We start from the raw sequence: 18,031 nt of genomic DNA, 5'->3' as shown, positions 1-18,031 counted from the left end.
ACTTTCCAAGAATTGCAAAATTTACTGGTTCGGCATGACCAGTAAAATAAAATTGATAAAATAACAATGTCGGGGCCAGCCGAAAGAAAAGAACAGGACCACAAACAGAACATAAATTTTAGGTTCAGACCAGTAAAAAATGGGAAAACTGCTTATCTACTGGTCCAATAGGGACACGCCAGACAGTCAGACCAGTAGAATAAATGGGTTAGTGTGCAGTCCTGTGCAATGTATGACAAAATTATTTAAGGAGATGAGAAAATACAGAATGTAGGACATGTATGTCCTCACTGTACAATTTGTATTTTCTCCTTTTTTTTTTCCATTCCTTGAAACTGCGCAGAGCTTCACACAGAACTTTCACCTTGGATGTTGTCCTGGGGTTTGGTCTGGATGATACATCACATGCATTGTATGTCTTCAATGATTGCTACAAGTTTTTGTAAAAGTTCTTGCATCTGTGGGCTTTGCAGAACTCAGTTCCTTTCTACTGACAAAACAAAATAAGTGGCAAACACCAACAGATGTGCACAACATTAAGACCAACATGTGCAAGAAATAAATATGCAACCAAAAATAATCATGAGCGGCAAAAACACTGCTTAATCTTCCTTGTTTACTGTAAAGGCTTTTCATAAAGAGAATAGACTGAACATGCATATACTGTACTGTAGGCTGTCAGGAGAGGCATTTATAAGGTCAACTACATTGTAGAACACACACTTCATAAAATATCAAGATACAGGGGATCTGTACAGTGCAATTGAGGGGGGGGGGTGAGATATTATCATGTTTCAATTTGAGCTTGAAAAAGAAATGTGGTCATTTCTAATTTGAAAACCATCAGAGATGGTCCAAATGGCTTAGTTTATCAAGGTTTATAGCAAATTTAGTGTTTTGCTTACACCATCTCACTAAATTGTGATCACTTAAAATCAAATAACACATACAGTATTCCATTGAATTTCAAATTTCCGCTCTTACAGTAACACTGGGGTATATGGAAGCATTCACAAATGCAGCATGTACAGGATGAACTATTTATGAAACCACACAACTGTATATAGTACATAAATTGCCTCTGATGAGTAGCCCGGTGTGAGTTTGAAAAAAAGAAAGAAAAAGAAGATAAAGTCATTCCCATAATCATTTGGGAGCTTGAAAGGTAATGAAGCCTTAAAAAATGTCCTGTTGAGTTGGGGACTTTCCTATCCCATATTGTTAAAAGCAATACTGTATACACCATGTATTCCATAAGATATTTAGTGAATTGAGACTTGTAAGACAATTTTGTGAGTGGTTAAATTTGTGATTGCAAACCCTTGCAATGAAATGAGAAATACAGTAAGTACCAATATTAATCCCTTTACAAGAGAATACTTTGTGATTTGTGAGTCTCTCATGGGTGTCAATATTTTCACGAGTTGTTCCTAAAAATATCAGTTGACACTCGAGGGAATACGAAAACAGTGTTTTAAACATAAACGGAGTATACAGTATTCCTCAGTTGTTTACATACATGTATTTCTATACTTGTACAACTGGCATGTAGTTGTATTTTGGCATGTGAAAACAAAATAAATTCCTGTTTCTCTGTCCGCTGTTCTGTGTTCATCTCCTGTGGTGTCCCAGTGTGATCATACCACGGCAACAGCTTGACGAGATGATCGGGATATAAACACTCTCTAGCCAGATTTTGATGAGTGGTGAAGATCTGCTTTGCCAAATGGTGGTGCCACTGTGCCAGAAGATGGTCCATGAGCGATCTTGAAGCGACCATGTGACACATTACAGGCTGGAGATGAAAGCTGACTAGACACTATGTACAAACTATATGAAAGAAAGAAACAGAGGGAGAATATAGCATATCATACTGAATATGCAATGTGTGGCTTTACTCTCAACACTTGAATATCTAATATTTGACATTTTTGTCAATGAAGTTATGATGGCATGAAAATTCCTCCACAATTGAATACTATACCGGGCTTGAAAGTTTGTTTTTGGAATTTTTCTCCAATGAATGTGCGCACAGAATGTAGCTCACACATATGCGCACATGTATTTATTTGCTTCTGAATTTCCTTGACATATACGATATTTGCAGGTAAAAATGGCAGCGCTGAGTATCATATCATTTATCTTTTTTTTCTTTAAATGTGCGTATACACCTCAGGAAACTTATCTGTGCTGTTTATCTGCAAACATTTTTTTTTTTCTCCAAATGATTGTATTATACTGCCACATTGATGAATAAATTATTTTGTTTCTCCCGTCTCCTGTCTATCTCATACTGAATTCTGTCATTTGCTGTCCTGTGTCATTGTGCTGTCTGCATCATTGTCACCTATGTCAAACACCTTCATTCTGCTTATTGCACGTTCAATGGAACTCCTCACAATCAACTACGTGTACACGTAATGTGTAATGAAACTTCTCTGAGCCTCCCCCTTTTTCATCTCTATCCTACGTTTTCATTTGCACAATCTTTACTTCTTTGTCATCATTTCCCTGAATCTTAACATTCATATGTATCCTCTCTTCTCACATGACACCCACTCTGGTGACTATTGTATTCCTGGCTACATTCATCCCACCTTCATCTGCACATTCTTCCCTATGTATTGGGACTGCACACACTCTCATCTCCTCATCCTCAAAATGTCGCCACATTCCCCACTCCCCTTTCCCCTCCCCCTTGTCCTTTTCTGCCTCCCTTTCTCTTTGCTCAACGCCATGCAGTGAGCTTAAGATTGGCCATCAGGAGATGATCCAGGCTGAGCGGGAGGAGCGCAAACGGCAGATGGAAAGAGTGCACCAGAACCGGCGCAACCCCCTGTACAAGCCCGTGGCCGAGCAGTTCCAGGACCTGAAGCCTCGCCAGGTGCGGGACTCCCTGTCGCCTGACCGGCTGCAGAAGCTGCGTGACACCATCAAGCCTGACAAGAAGCAGTGGGACGCCCAGGGAAGGAAGGCAGATGACGTCAGTGCGGCGATACGCTCCCTGGACGCCACTGTCAATTTCACTAGTGAGCTCAACGAGGCATATATCAATGAGGAGGAGTGGCTGAGTAAAACCATGGACCCACAGATGCTTGCCAGGAGAACTCCTAGCCCTGTGAGCAGGGCCAAGAGTCCTTCCAAGGCAGCATCACCAAGGCAAAAGTCACCCCGCAAGAATGCTGCATTGAACTCAACGCTATGAGCGGTACATGCTCCTTCTAACACTATCAATACTGTACATGGTTGGATGTGAGGACATCTTTCCTTCCAGATATCTAATGGATTGATGGACCAACGAAAGCACTGATGTCTGTAGGAAAGGATTAAAAGCCGCTGTCCATTACTCATCAATGGGCTGCTTGCTCCATTATGGTTCACCATACAGTGTACATTCCAAAACCAAGAACTTTCATGAGCAGATATAGCACAGCATCTGAGGTTTGTGATCAAGCTCCAATGATAAGTTGAACAAAGAACAAAGTCAGGAATTCTGAGCTGCTTCCTGCTCTGTAGATGAAAATACAACATGTATTCACTGCATATGACATGAAATGTTACAACATTTCCAAATCATTGACATTTGAGAATGTTGTTTGCTTAATGAGAATGCATACACTTACTGCTTTTTGTTATGTGTTGAAAAGCATAAAGCATTCTCAAAAAGCAGCAATGAGTACATCCAAAGTGAAACATTAGGTTGGAGTTGATGTGTGACTATTCATTTGCTATGCCTATTTGAAGAAGAAGTTATTGTCTTTAACTGGTCATCAGTAGCTTGCAATCACATGGCCATAATATACATGTGTGTACTGATCTGAAGTACTCTCTGAACATTGACCTGAAGTCTGGACATCTCAGTTTTTCGCAGTTTGTAGAATAGTGTAGTGCAGTGTAGCATCAGGTGACAGGGATCTATCTTACATGGTGCACATCCTACAATGGGGCATTTTTCTAGAATTTTTTCACCTTCAGTTGCTTTAAAATAATACAAAACACACTGGACTGTGCCTTTTGTGTTTCAGACAATGCAGATGTTTCTTTATGTGGATAAGTCCCAAGGGATGCATTTGGTGTGAAACTGTTTACGTTCCATTCAACATATGCATGTACTTCAATACACAGACTATAATCTATTCAGCCACTTCCATATAAGCGACTCCCTACAATTCAGTAGCATCTATAGGTGGTATGGCCTGCTGGTGGAAAGCTGAACAACTTAAACTTTACCATTGTTTCTAGTGTTGTGCTTTCAAATATATGACAAAATATTTGTTTACTTTCACTGAAGGTGGTTGTGATATCTATAAGATTGTTGGAAAGAAATATTCACCTAACCAACTGAAGACAACTCATTAATTTGGAGCTATCTTATACCTCTGATACATTCTGTACTGAATTTAGGTGTAATAATTGAATGTAAGACCATGTAATCATGTTGATTATGAAAATGGTTGTCTATTCCATAATTATAGTGCATAAGAAAAGTTCACTTGCTTGTTCAAAGCAATTCAGTGAATGAATAATTCATTATTGGATATTTTACAATGCTATTCAAAGGGAACTAAGCTTGGGTTTTATGCAATATATCAACAAATCATGTTCATCATTGAATTTGAGAATTTATATCTCCATTTGGTCCAAGCTATTAGGGGAGAGGGAATCAAGAATGCAGGTTGTGCATTATTACATCCACTCTTCAAAATGTCAATACTTTATCAGTATGCATGTTGAGCTAGTCAGTAAAAGTAGTGGCTGTGCCTATTGTGTGATGTAAGCAATTACTTGAAGTCACATCACTGTAATGTAAGAATTGTTCAGCTACATTTTGCAAAATATGATCAATTATCATTTACAATGTGAAACAGGATCAAAGAATCACAGGGTGTATATAATATTCAAGTACTCATGATCTTACCAAAGAATCTTTCAAAATGCACTTTCATTTTACAGTTTCTATTTTTTTTTTTACTGTCTCTACTTTTTTTTTACACTGACAACTGCATATTTCAAACTTTACTGCAAAATATGAATTGCCTCAAAATATCTTCAGAAATGTGTTAAAATATTACAGTGTAATTGCATTTCACATTCAAGTTGACTCAAACAAGTAACATCAAACCAAACATAATAGAAGTGTCATCAAATCATATACATGAAATATGAAAGTGATAAGATTCATCTGTACTCTACATGCTTCACATGTTATCACTAAGCGGTGATACATGTACAGTCGAATCCCGGTATAACAAAGTCTTTGGGAAAGGCAGTTTTCTTTCATTACATCAAAATTTTGTTGTAACCAAACAGATAAACAATAAAACATATAAAACTGATAATATTAAAGCCTGAATTTTTACTTTGTTGTAACCAGGATTTCGTTATAACCGTGTTTGTTATAATGTGAGTGCACAGTATTAGCAAAGTAGATGAGATAATGATGCTAGTTTTCCTTTCACCCCACAAAACCTCAATAAATTCTATTTGTTTGATACAAAGCTAATTCTTGTGCTGTAATAAGTTAACCATAATGACTCTTATGGAGAAGAGGTTGTAGTTGCTAAATCATTGATCAAAAACGTGGTGTTCTTAATGTCATTGCATAAAAACTGAAAGTTCTGATAAATGGTTGCAACTAATGTCGCTGTCAGTGAAAACAAGAAACCTGAAGATTCCATAACTTTACTGTGTTATGTTTGATTTTGATGAAACTTCTTGACATTCTGAGCAAAGTTGATACGTTACATTTTATAGTTTGATGCCACTTCAATATACAGTGGTATTGCACTTCGATGGGCTCTACTCCATATATGTGACAGTGATCTGAGAAGGGAAGTATGTTGAGTAGCATCATGTTTGCAATCAAATCTTCCATTTCTAGTGAAAAATCAATATAGTGTCACTTACACTTGAAAATCTTATGACCATTTGTTGAATAATACGGAACAGAGAAATTTCCTGCAATTCAATCAAGTTCTGAAGTAAGCCATCATCAATGCTTATGTCTTTAAGAGCAATTTCATGAGTGAAATTTCACATATTTTTACTTGTTTATACACCAATAAGGTACAATAAAAATATTTCTCCAGTACAAATCATGGTTGCTTTCTATCTGAAACAAATTAAAAATCAAAGCAAGAACAGGATAAATAAAACAGGACATGAGGCAAATTGATAACAATTTGACTGAAATTGGATACATGAGCCAAATAAAACAATTGAATGCCAGATAACAATCTTAAAAAAAAAAAATCACAGAAGTCTTCAAGGTTGCAATCTTGTTTTTTCACACCCGTGACATTGCTTGCTGATACAACTTCTGCAGCGTGAAGTGACAAGTATCTTAATATTTCTTAGAAAATAATGTCTTTCGAGATTTTCAAGATATTCATTATAAAGTATATCAACTCTAAAGTTGGAAAAATAAGCAAAACCCATCCCTTATCTTTATCAAAATGCTATATTTTCTGATGCCAAAGCTTATGACATTCTAAATATCCTATGCAACACTATGCAGGGTTTCTTTTTTTTATGGCACTATCTTTACTTTGTTATTTTGATATTTCCTGAAATGTTACACTTACACAACGTGTGCCTTTTATACAATGCAAGTGTAATCTAATATAGTAATTGTATTCATATACAAAACTAGTAGTGTAATGTGCACTTCTGCTGTGTGTATATATGTGATATCATAGTAAATTATATATTTTATGTATGATAAAAACATAATATTTGGCCATACATTTGTATATTTTGTTGGAATTGGAAGATGATTTCCCCCTTCTCTAATAAATCCTAATCTATGCAATCGGTGTCAATGTCTTCTTCTACTTTTTCCATGCAGTGAAATCTTGAAAACCTCTATAGCATATTGAACATCTATTAACACTGTCCTAAAACAGTAATGTAAATATATATATACTTTTTTTTTCAGGTTGTCCATCTACCCAAAGTCTCATTATTATCCTCTTAAAATATAGACACTGAGGGATGTTCATGATACACTGCCCATGCATGCAACATGACCCAAAGGTATCCTGACTAGATGCTGCCTGGCTAAACCCCTCTAGATCAATGGTAAAAAGCCCCTTGCCTTCGCTAAAAATGTCATTCAGAAACATTAACATCAGCTACAACATACTCGTGTCAAATATACACATATTTGAATGAAACAATAAAAATGAAAGTCACAAGTTCAGGTCAAAGGTCAGCAAATCTTGGCCAAATGGTGCCCTTTTCAGCCACAACTGCGTTTGGTAATTATAATTTTGTTGCAAATGATAGAAATATCACTTGACTTTGGCTGAGGATATAAGTTTCCTGTCATGTCTTGGTCATACATTAGGTAATAGGGCAATGTACACCATAATATGCACTGTCAATATTTGTGACAGTCAAGATTGATCAATACTTACAACGGGCAATACTAAAGGGTCATAGCTTTGAAATCAATCAATTGATCAAGTCAGGTAAAACTCCTAAGATTGATGATTAAGTTCTTTCTAGCAGCCTTTGTCTTTCATTATATGAGTGACTGCCTTGTGTCACCCGAGGACCTGTGGCCATCCTCAGTAAGTCCTCCTGGGTTCCCCTCTTCTTGCATTTCTATGGACGCCAACAGGCTCGCACAGAACAACTTAGTGTGGTACCTTTAATATTTACTTATCAATACATGAGCAAAATAGTTATGTACCTTAAGCTGTTGGCAGACTGAACTTTTTGAATGCTTCCATTTAATAAGGACAAAGAGCAATTACTGGGAATCTGGTTAATACACCTGAAACATTTTTTTGTGACAAGTTTATCTGGCAAATGAAATAGAGCTAAGACTCTTCTTTGCTCTATGAACACTCTAACCACAGAACATGGTGTTCAAGAGATGAAGCTCCAAAGTCCACACATTGACAAATTCATACACTTCAAAACATTTTCAGTCATTTTGAACAGGCTCTTTGCAAGTGTCTCTCCATCTTCTCTGCTTTTCATGCAATACAAACCAGAGAGTACAGGTAGCTTCTATAACAGTCATACGACTGACATAGCTTCTTCAGTGTCAATGGTAAGACATGGCAGATGATACACTGACAAATACAAGGTCCCAATCAAGTAATTTGTCTAATATTCCTCAAAGTTTACAATCTGCTATTTATCAGCCAGTGGTTTAAACATGCACAAGTTTGGGGACTTCACAGCTCTCTCCTATTTACACATAGGTGATATGCAAGCAAAGAATTCTGCCACAGACCTAGCACACAGTTCCTTGGCACAAAAGTCAGGGAGAGGAGGTAAGTCACCACATATGGATAAAAAAAAGACTTGCCACTACAGGGAGTACATGCAGCATTTACACTTGTGATGCTCAACAAGGGGGTGTAGGGTCTGAGCAAAAATATCAAAATAGACATACGTCAATGTCCACTCCTGTCAGTCCATGGTAAAGAGTCTGGAGGCAATGTCATCTATAAGCCAGTTGACACCATAGAGCAGGTTTTCTCCTGTCACAGCGCTGCAACCAAGGATCAGCCAGTGATGTGTTTTGATTTGGTCTAGCTCCAAAGCCTGGAGGGTGACAAAACAAATAGCACATGTTACCATGCACTCCATGGATGTATTGATGTGCTGAAATTCTTGGTATCGCCAATACCTAGGTGCCATGCGCAGAGCAGCGTTTTAGATGCATTATGGGATAGCTCAGGGGACAAACTTGCCCTGGTTTTGGCTGCATATGCACTCAGGTCACGTTCCGTCTATATCCTGGGGTATTTTTCGTTGAAGATTACTTTGCTTTCTATCATGTGACCAGCACATTGAAGCCTTGCAGTAGTGAACCATGACTCTAGTGACTGCAAATCAGTAAAATTTTGAAATTTTAAACTCTTTTTTAGTTAAATTCTAAGCGAAGAAAAAAGCAACAACAAAAGAAAAGCAGGCAAAAATTGCATTGAATTGCATGGGAACTAAGACACGCGTAGGACAACTGGAAGCGACAACGGCACCGAAAATTCCACAGTGCATCTGTGATAGGGCTTTCTAGCGTGCGCGGAAGTTTTCTGTGCATTGGCGATACCGAGAATTGATTACACAGGGCATCAGAGCTCTCCAGGAGTGCTTCTGAAGCAAACTTAACTCTATATCATGTGCTATTAAAGTGACCCTGAAGTGCTCTTATGTTATGCCCCTCTCAAGGCTAGGCTAAGGAGCGCCCCTGACACACCCTATGAAAACTCTGTATAAATGGTCACCAACGTTTAAAGCACTCCAGAAGTGGTATGCAGTGCACTGACCTTTGTGCATACAGTTTATTACTTTAGAAGTTCCTACATGCGCAAAAGTTACCATGTCAATCATGGCCCTCTCAATCACTTTGTCTGTGGTCTTGGCATGTGGTGACTCAGTATGAACAAATCAAACAGGGAAAAGTGGGAGTGCTCCTGTGCCCAAATTTGTGTATAAATGGGGTATAAATTATGGGGTCAATACAGGTGTTATCTTATCAGAAGACCAACTTAAAGCCCAAACATAGTTCTGGTACGCCTGCAAAAGTTGTCAAATTTCGCTCCCAAATGTGAACGTATTCCTAGGAAATGTGCGGAATAACGCTGTAATAACAAGATATTCGATGGGTAACGACGAAAATGCGAAATATTAACCAAAAAGGTTCAGTCTCAGAACTTACCCGAACGGGATCAGGCTAAACTCGGACTCGGGGATAACTCGGCCTCGCTTTGACGGCGGGCTGAGTTGTCTGGGTTGTCCCTCTGGATTGTACAGTGTTGTTCTATGGGAGCGGCCTGTATAGCACTTTGCGTTGTGGCTACTCGCAGTAATGGTCCGAGTTGTTACAACACGCGCATCAAAAAATCTCTCTGGCGCGCATGCAAAATTAGTGTGCGCCTATCAAGCACCTCTAAAAACAATCAAAGACGCTTGATAAACAACAATGCGTCTCAGCAACTGAGGTGATGTGCGTATACGCTTGAGGACAGCGCGCTGTCCATCTGTGTTGTACAGGATTAGCACGCACTTTCCTGTCTGTTCAGTTAGGCCTCGTTTGGTATTGGGTATTATACAGTAGAATATGGCGATCATGAACTGCGTGTAAATTGTCTGAAATAGGGTCAAGTTTTCCCTGAGACCGAGTTAGTCTGGATCCTTCTGGAATAAAAGTCGGTTTTCCGACTTTTATTATTTTTCTCAAAATACTCCAAAACGACTCATCATCCCGGCAAATCGCGTCAGCCAGGTAAGTTTCTTTGTAGACTCTTTCAACATATTGCAAGCAAATATGAAATGGTGCCAGACGGGTTCTCAAACCCTTACCAAAACTTTGTTTTCACTTTAAGCTATGTACAGTGGACTCCCGTTATAATAAAGTCCTCGGGACCGGCACTTTTCTTTCGTCATATCGAAATTTCGTTATAACCAAACAAATAAATGATAAAGTTGTGGCCTGAATCTTAACTGCGTCGTAACCAGAATTTCGTTATAACCGTGTTCGTTATAACGAGAGTGCACTGTATGCTGTAGATTTCTGCACAGTCTGCAATTGCACTATCTTAAGTTCATCATATCCAAAAGGGGAAATTGTTAGTGCTGACTAAATGTTGCAAATAGTTTCTAAACTTTTTTTTTTCCTGGTTTGGCAATACCAAAACTGAATACATGTACATAGAATCACAAAAGGGTAATGTGGACGTATTCCCATGTGATGTTAAATTTGCTAACATAACATGCATATCATATATGTTAAAACAAATAACGCTTTATGGAAACATGCCTGTAACACTTACATGTCTGTAACACTTACCATAAACAAGAGTACACTATATACATGGCATGGTAGACCAGAAAAACAGGGTGGCACCAAATACAATGACGAGTTGCTACTAAAATGTTGAGTGCAACTCCAAACCATTCCGCTGAAAGTCATGATGCCAGGTGCTCCGAGACCTGTCAAAATGCAGTGTGCATCTGCTTTTTGTCTAGTAAACCAATTTCCCTCCGTTCAACAACTCACACAGCATATCACCCATGAATAACAGATTTGGCATGACTTACAGCCCTTATGATATTCACGAAGACGTTTTTGTAATTGTACTGGCAAATAGGTTGATCTCCACGAGTCTTTTTCTAAACAAGTTGGCAGATATAATTAGAGACATGTCAATTTGAAATACACATTCACATTGCAAAATAGTCCATATTTCATAACACAATGTAATTTGCTTGTATGTGCTGTCAGGCAGTAGTGCTACTCACCTGTCTAATCTCATCTGCTGATAGTGCTCCTGGTAAATCTTGTTTGTTGGCAAAGACTATTAGGGTGGCACCAGCTAACCTCTGTAAAACAACATTGTAAAATAATTTTTGAGTAATGCACTTAATTTTCTTTTTTAAATTAGAGATGTAAAGTTAAACTAGGTTGCACAGAAAACAAGGAACACAGCTACAGGGACTGCTCTGACAATATATATCATCCATTCAATTTTATCCACACTGGAAAAAGCAGTTCCAGAGGATAATTCTTCTTCTTCTTCTTCTTCTTCTTCTTCTTCTTGTTTTTTTTTTTTTTTTTTGGAATAGCAGCAATTTTATATGAAGTCAATTACTATCATTATCATCCTGCAAGATGGATATGAACTGTAAAAGCTGTTACTTTTGTGGACAGATATTTTCAAGAATGAGGAGGTTGAAGGCATTTTCGCAAGATGTTGTTCCTGCCATTTGTCAATGAGGCTATCACAGCCACATTTACAAATACACACAGAATGCATACCCAGCAACCAAGATCATTGCGCTCTCTTTAATGCTTCAGGTTTGGCAACAAGGAGGGATGCATGTAACATAACACATATTAGCATGCATGTCTCATGCCAACCACGGCCATGGTTACGCCTCAGCTCAGAAGATGCCAGATGCTACGAAATGAGCATGTTGATATTATCACACCGCTAATTTAATGCGATCACGATTAGGTCGAGATTTTTTCTTTGTGTTAACTTCACAGCCCAACAGTGATTCATGATATTTGTGTTCTCATGAAAATAACAACTTTCACAGTATGAGCAGACTAGAAAACAATGTGCACATCAGCCATTAGGCACTGCATCACAGCTGGTAGCCTGTTTAATAGCGCACCTCTTCTAGAAGTAGTGAGTGGAGTTCCTGTTTGCAATCAAGGAGTCTCCTCCTATCTGCACTGTCGACAACCCACACCAGACCGTCTGTGCTCTCAAAATAGTTCCTCCAGTACGAGCGTAGGGACTTCTGACCGCCAACATCCCAGATATTCAGTTTGAATCTTTTCAAAGAACACAAACACACAGAAATTTGTAATTTTTTGTTGCTTTATTACATTACATATTAAAAGTCTAAAGATTCTTACTAGTATTTAAGAACACACAAGAGAAAGCCATTATATGACTTTGAAGTGTTGCCTACAGTTACAGCAGTATGATAAAAATTTGTGCAAACAGTTGAAATCTTTGCAACTGATTGACAAATTGCCCTACATCGACGTAAATAAGCACTGAATTGATCAGTGTTTTAGTAGTAGCCATGATAAAAAAATCATGGGCGTACATACTCGAGCAGGATTCGAACCTACGACCTCCTGATCACCGGACAGGCGTCATCTCCACTAGACCACCGAGCTTTCGCCCGACAGCAAGTGTTGGTTCTAATCCTTATAGCATGCAGCGGGTACTGCTTTGTTATTCAAATTCATGAAAATTCTTCCGTCGTGATGTTTTCATTGCAACTGATTGACAAATTGCCCTACATCGACGTAAATAAGCACTGAATTGATCAGTGTTTTAGTAGTAGCCATGATAAAAAATCATGGGCGTACATACTCGAGCAGGATTCGAACCTACGACCTCCTGATCACCGGACAGGCGTCATCTCCACTAGACCACCGACCTACGACCTCCTGACAGGAGGTCGTAGGTTCGAATCCTGCTCGAGTATGTACGCCCATGATTTTTTTATCATGGCTACTACTAAAACACTGATCAATTCAGTGCTTATTTACGTCGATGTAGGGCAATTTGTCAATCAGTTGCAATGAAAACATCACGACGGAAGAATTTTCATGAATTTGAATAACAAAGCAGTACCCGCTGCATGCTATAAGGATTAGAACCAACACTTGCTGTCGGGCGAAAGCTCGGTGGTCTAGTGGAGATGACGCCTGTCCGGTGATCAGGAGGTCGTAGGTTCGAATCCTGCTCGAGTATGTACGCCCATGATTTTTTATCATGGCTACTACTAAAACACTGATCAATTCAGTGCTTATTTACGTCGATGTAGGGCAATTTGTCAATCAGTTGCAATGAAAACATCACGACGGAAGAATTTTCATGAAGTTGAAATCTTGTTGATGACATGCAAGTTGTCTATATCACTATAACTACATGCACTGTCCCTTTCACCCCACAAAAATCTGAATAAGTGATACTTGGGATTTTTTTTAAAGCATTTCTCTTGACTCAGTTCCTCATACAATGGACATACTGTGAGCTCGTGTCATCTTTCGTATGTGTGTTTCCATTTCCGTTTAATGAATGCTCCTGTGAATACTTACAGTGCACATGTAAAGCATAATTCAGCCAGCACTATGACTACAGTAACTGGTAGCAGCTATTCTGCCATGATATAAATAATACAAGCAGCTATTTCAATTGCTGATGGGCCAATTTCTGTCTATAGAACCCGTTAATGTCATGCAAATATATGACTTCTAATACTATTTTCAAATTTGTGCATGTATTGGGTTTACAAAAATGTGTATGGCCTTTTTTTTTTTGATACTGAGACATCTGTCCAATCATAGGAGAAAACATGCAACAACCTGAGATACACTTTTGTAGCAAAAAGTGAAATGATGTCACCTGAATTTTGTAATCTTTATGGCTTTTTTAAGACTGCACATTTCCTCTACTTACCCTTTGTGTTCCAATGTCTTGATGTTGAAACCCAAGGTAGGAGAAATGGTGTTGATGTCCTCTCCATTAAACTTCTTCAGAATGGTTGTTTTCCCAGCATTGTCTAGACCCCTGTGATCAATCACTGGTAAAGGAAACTACTACAGATAAACTACAGATTTCTACATCATTACGGTAACAATGGATATTCTGTCAATCTGGCAATAATCAAGGCCATTAAAATATCTCAGTTGGTTTCTGACAACAGCAGCACATCAATTGATAAACAAAGGTTAGACATCTGTTTCATAGGGTTTTCCTTTTCTTTGACATGCCAACTCTGTGTTAGTACTGTTACCCTTGCAATCTCTACATGCTGATATTGATAACATGACAATGGAATTAATACTCATTGTCGAGTCTTTCACTAAAAAGCAATCATTGACAGTGCATTGGTAATGCTCTCGTTACTGCTCTACCAATGAACTTGGTTACTCTGCCTCCATGAAATAAGTGGAAGCACTCAGAAAGAGGATAATTCTGCCAAAAATATAGCAAATAAAGTAATGAAACAAAAGTTGTATCTGGAACATGATCCACATTACTATAAAAAGAACCAACTAATTAGCCTCCACTTACCATAATGATCTTGTCCTAAAGATATTATTAAGAATTTGTTCATTAATTTTGTGAGTGATACCGGTAATCTATTATTGACAACAGACAAACGAACAAGGCAGTGTATAGAGCCCCATGCATGTGTCTTTACCATCCGGCCACACACATGTGCACATAGCTGGTTACAGCTGCACCAACATGCAACTTACATTCATCGCAGTCAAAAATTATGTATGAAGAGAAAAAGGAGCTCCCCAGGGTTAAGACACCCTATGGATGATCCGGCTGGATCTTAGACCTAGATGTGCAATTTATGTCTAAATCTATTGCCAATTTTTATTATTGGGTCTTCACATGACTGGTTTTAATGCAATGTTTAGAGAGTAAACAGAAAAATCTGTCTGTCCTGAGGAGTCTTTTATTATTGTTTTACTTATCGGCTCTTGAAGCCAGATGCGCAGTCTCCGTGGAACATTGACCTACACATCTATCCCCGCCCCGACGATCAGATACAGACCGATCTTGCAGTCAATTTAGAGAAACGAGAGTAGTTTCTAGAGTCATTCACCAAGCATCATATTCATAAAACGTTGATCACATCTTTTGCATTATGAATATGGAGATCGTGTCTGTATTATCAAACAATTATAATCTTAAGGGAAGCGTCTTGTCAATCGAAAGAACTATTTCGGATTGGAATGCACTCCCACCAACAGTAACCGGCATCACCTTGATCACACAGACTCCTTCATCACAATGTTCATGAATCAAAGCAGCAAAGCTCCATTACATCCAAGAGCGAAGCAACTAGTTTCTAAACTTCTCTCTCCGCGCAATAAACACCAGCGCACCCCCTGTCCGGTTGGCCCCTTCTTAGGGGTGTTGGAAAGTAACATAGAAGAAGAAGAAAAAAATAACGAGTAGACCTTAGATTAACATCGGCTCGGGGCGCTAGTTGGACGTACCACTCATCGACCACTTTTTGAATGAATACCTTGTATCTTACTAGAAAATATCCCTCATATTCACCTTAAGTTATTTCATTCCACTTGAGGCAGAAAATACCGCAGATTCATATCCCGGGCTCAGATTGTTGACTCGTACCGTACGCGCGGAATTCTCGGCGACAAACACAAGTGACATTTTTCACTGAACACCGGCGCAAGCTCATCATTTTAATAGACGACCGCCCGTTTTTCCATTGAAAAGCATGTAAATCCAGTGAATAGGCAAATATGTGTTATACTTGTTAACAATAATTACCAGTATCAATACTAATGAGGATTTTCTTCAATTCTTTTTCCTCCTTTTTTCTCAGGTTATTTACCTGTATCCCTCCAATTTTTCTTGATTTGTATTCATGTTCAAATGTTCCAGCGTATTGCGCCCCGTCCCACGCGTATTTTTGATTTTATACGCAAGAAAGCCATTGCGCGAGAGGGGAGGGGGTCAACACCTGGCGTACGGTTTCCAATTTCGAAAACCGTAGACTATTTGTATTAACTTGTTAGACACAAACTGAAACAAGGAAAAGTAGAAATTACGCGGTGCGTAACATATGTCCCCGCCGGAAGTAGCATTTTGTAACAAAATGTGCAATATAGGTAAAAAATCAAGGTCAAAGGTCAAAGAAGTCAAAGGTCAAAATTCTGTGTAGAAGTTTTGAAGCCCTCACCTAGTGCCATCACATAAAGCAAATGGAATCGAAATTGGGTTAGAAATGGCGAAGGAGTAGCATTTTGTAGCCAATGTACAATATAGGTCAAAAATCAAGGTCAAAGGTCAAAGGTCAAAATTCTGTGCAGAAGTTTTGAAGCCCTCACCTAGTGCTATCACATAAAGCAAACGGAATCGAAATCGGGTTAGAAATGGCGAAGGAGTAGCATTCTGTAGCAAAATGCACAATATAGGTCGAAAATCAAGGTCAAAGGTCAAAGAGGTCAAAGGTCAAAATTCTGTGTAGAAGTTTTAAAGCCCTCAACTAGTGCCATCATATAAAGCAAACGGAATCGAAATCGGGTTAAAAATGGAGAAGGAGTAGCATTTCGTAGCAAAATGTACAATATGGGTCAAAAATCAAGGTCAAAGGTCAAAGAAGTCAAAGGTCAAAATTCTGTGTAGAAGTTTTGAAGCCCTCACATAGTGCCATCACATAAAGCAAACGGAATCGAAATCGGGTTAGAAATGGCGAAGGAGTAGCATTTTGTAGCAAAATGTACAATATAGGTCAAAAAATCAAGGTCAAAGGTCAAAGAAGTCAAAGGTCAAAATTCTGTGTAGAAGTTTTGAAGCCCTCACCTAGTGCCATCACATAAAGCAAACGGAATCGAAATCGGGTTAGAAATGGCGAAGGAGTAGCATTTTGTAGCAAAATGTACAATATAGGTCAAAGGTCAAGGTCAAAGGTCACGACTGAAATTCTGTGTAGAAGTTTCAAAGCTCCCATGTAGTGCTATCATATAAAGCAAACAGAATCAAAATTGGCTCATAAATGACAGAGAAGTAGCAAATTGAAGATTTTGATCACACACGGACGCACACACGGACACACGGACGGACGGACGGACGGACGGACGGACGGACACACGGACGGACACACGGACACACACACGTACGGAGCCCGTTTCATAGTCCCCTGCTCGAACTCGTTCGGCGGGGACAAAAAAGGCAGACCAACCGCAAGCAAGAACTGAACACAGTGAAAATAATGCGAAAAAAAAATATCAAAATTTTTCTTTGTACACTTTAATGGGGGGGGGGGGGGTCTTGAAAAGTGTATGGTTTGTACATTTGTGAAAATTTTGATAATTGTGAACGACCCCTTACTATATGTGTTGGAATTGGGGTCGCTGGTGCGGTTAACCCGCTAGGCTATGGGCTATGACCCTAACTCGTTAGATCTACGAATGTACGATTTACGTGAAAATATCGGAACTCAGTCTTACAACATGGAATCCTACATATGGGACTATAATATGGACCTAGAAATGTTGCTGCTGCGGTCTGCATGGAGTTCGAATTATCGAATGGAGTGAAGCTGATAATCAATGCAATGCTAGTGGAGAAGTAATATCTTACACAACAGAGGTTTTCAAAGGATACAACATAAGTATACGCATCTCCTTCTCCTTTTGCTTCATCTTCTTCAATATTGTGAGCAGCCCCATGCCTGTCTTCGCCTGCGTAGCTGCACCCACGCCACCGTTGCACCGTATGCTCGCGCTCGCGCTCGCGCCTCGCTCTGCTAGTTATGCTCCGCTGAAAATACCATTGACATGATTATTATACCATGGAGCTTGTAGCTCCATGATTATACGTAATACGATCACCACACCATGTACGTACCACACCGTACGCCCGCTGCGCTTCCGGGTCATCGACATCGATGTTTTTGTTGTTGTTGTTGTTTTTTTTTGTTTTGTTTTGTTTGATGGTTTTAAAGAATATTCTATTCTTCATCAATGGAATCAAATCGTGCAAAACAA

The 18,031-nt window shown here is 38.9% G+C and overlaps 2 protein-coding genes across 2 annotated transcripts in view; one reads left to right on the top strand and one right to left on the bottom strand.

The window, feature by feature from the left end:
• LOC139734596 (uncharacterized) overlaps window positions 1-3,205 on the top strand; it is a 42,325-nt gene extending 39,120 nt beyond the window's left edge. Inside the window, exon 13 of the mRNA XM_071645381.1 lies at window positions 2,743-3,205. Coding sequence (XP_071501482.1) covers window positions 2,743-3,205 — 463 coding nt within the window. The remainder of the gene's footprint in view (window positions 1-2,742) is intronic.
• Window positions 3,206-8,334: 5,129 nt separating this feature from the next.
• LOC139734580 (ADP-ribosylation factor-like protein 2) lies at window positions 8,335-17,754 on the bottom strand. Its single transcript, XM_071645363.1, has 5 exons — window positions 17,649-17,754; window positions 13,950-14,060; window positions 12,142-12,304; window positions 11,263-11,343; window positions 8,335-8,562 (listed from the first exon to the last, which is right to left on the bottom strand). The coding sequence occupies exons 1-5, from the start codon at window positions 17,711-17,713 to the stop codon at window positions 8,428-8,430; spliced, it is 555 nt and encodes a 184-aa protein (XP_071501464.1). The 5' UTR covers window positions 17,714-17,754; the 3' UTR covers window positions 8,335-8,427.
• Between the last annotated feature and the right edge of the window lie 277 nt (window positions 17,755-18,031).

This window comes from Diadema antillarum, unplaced genomic scaffold (assembly GCF_040938485.1).
Source record: "Diadema antillarum isolate AM-2024a unplaced genomic scaffold, OU_Dant_1.0 seq00000533_RagTag, whole genome shotgun sequence".
NCBI lineage: Eukaryota > Metazoa > Echinodermata > Echinoidea > Diadematoida > Diadematidae > Diadema > Diadema antillarum.
Note: the sequence above shows the minus strand (reverse complement) of the source record. Positions and strands in the feature narration are given on the sequence as shown.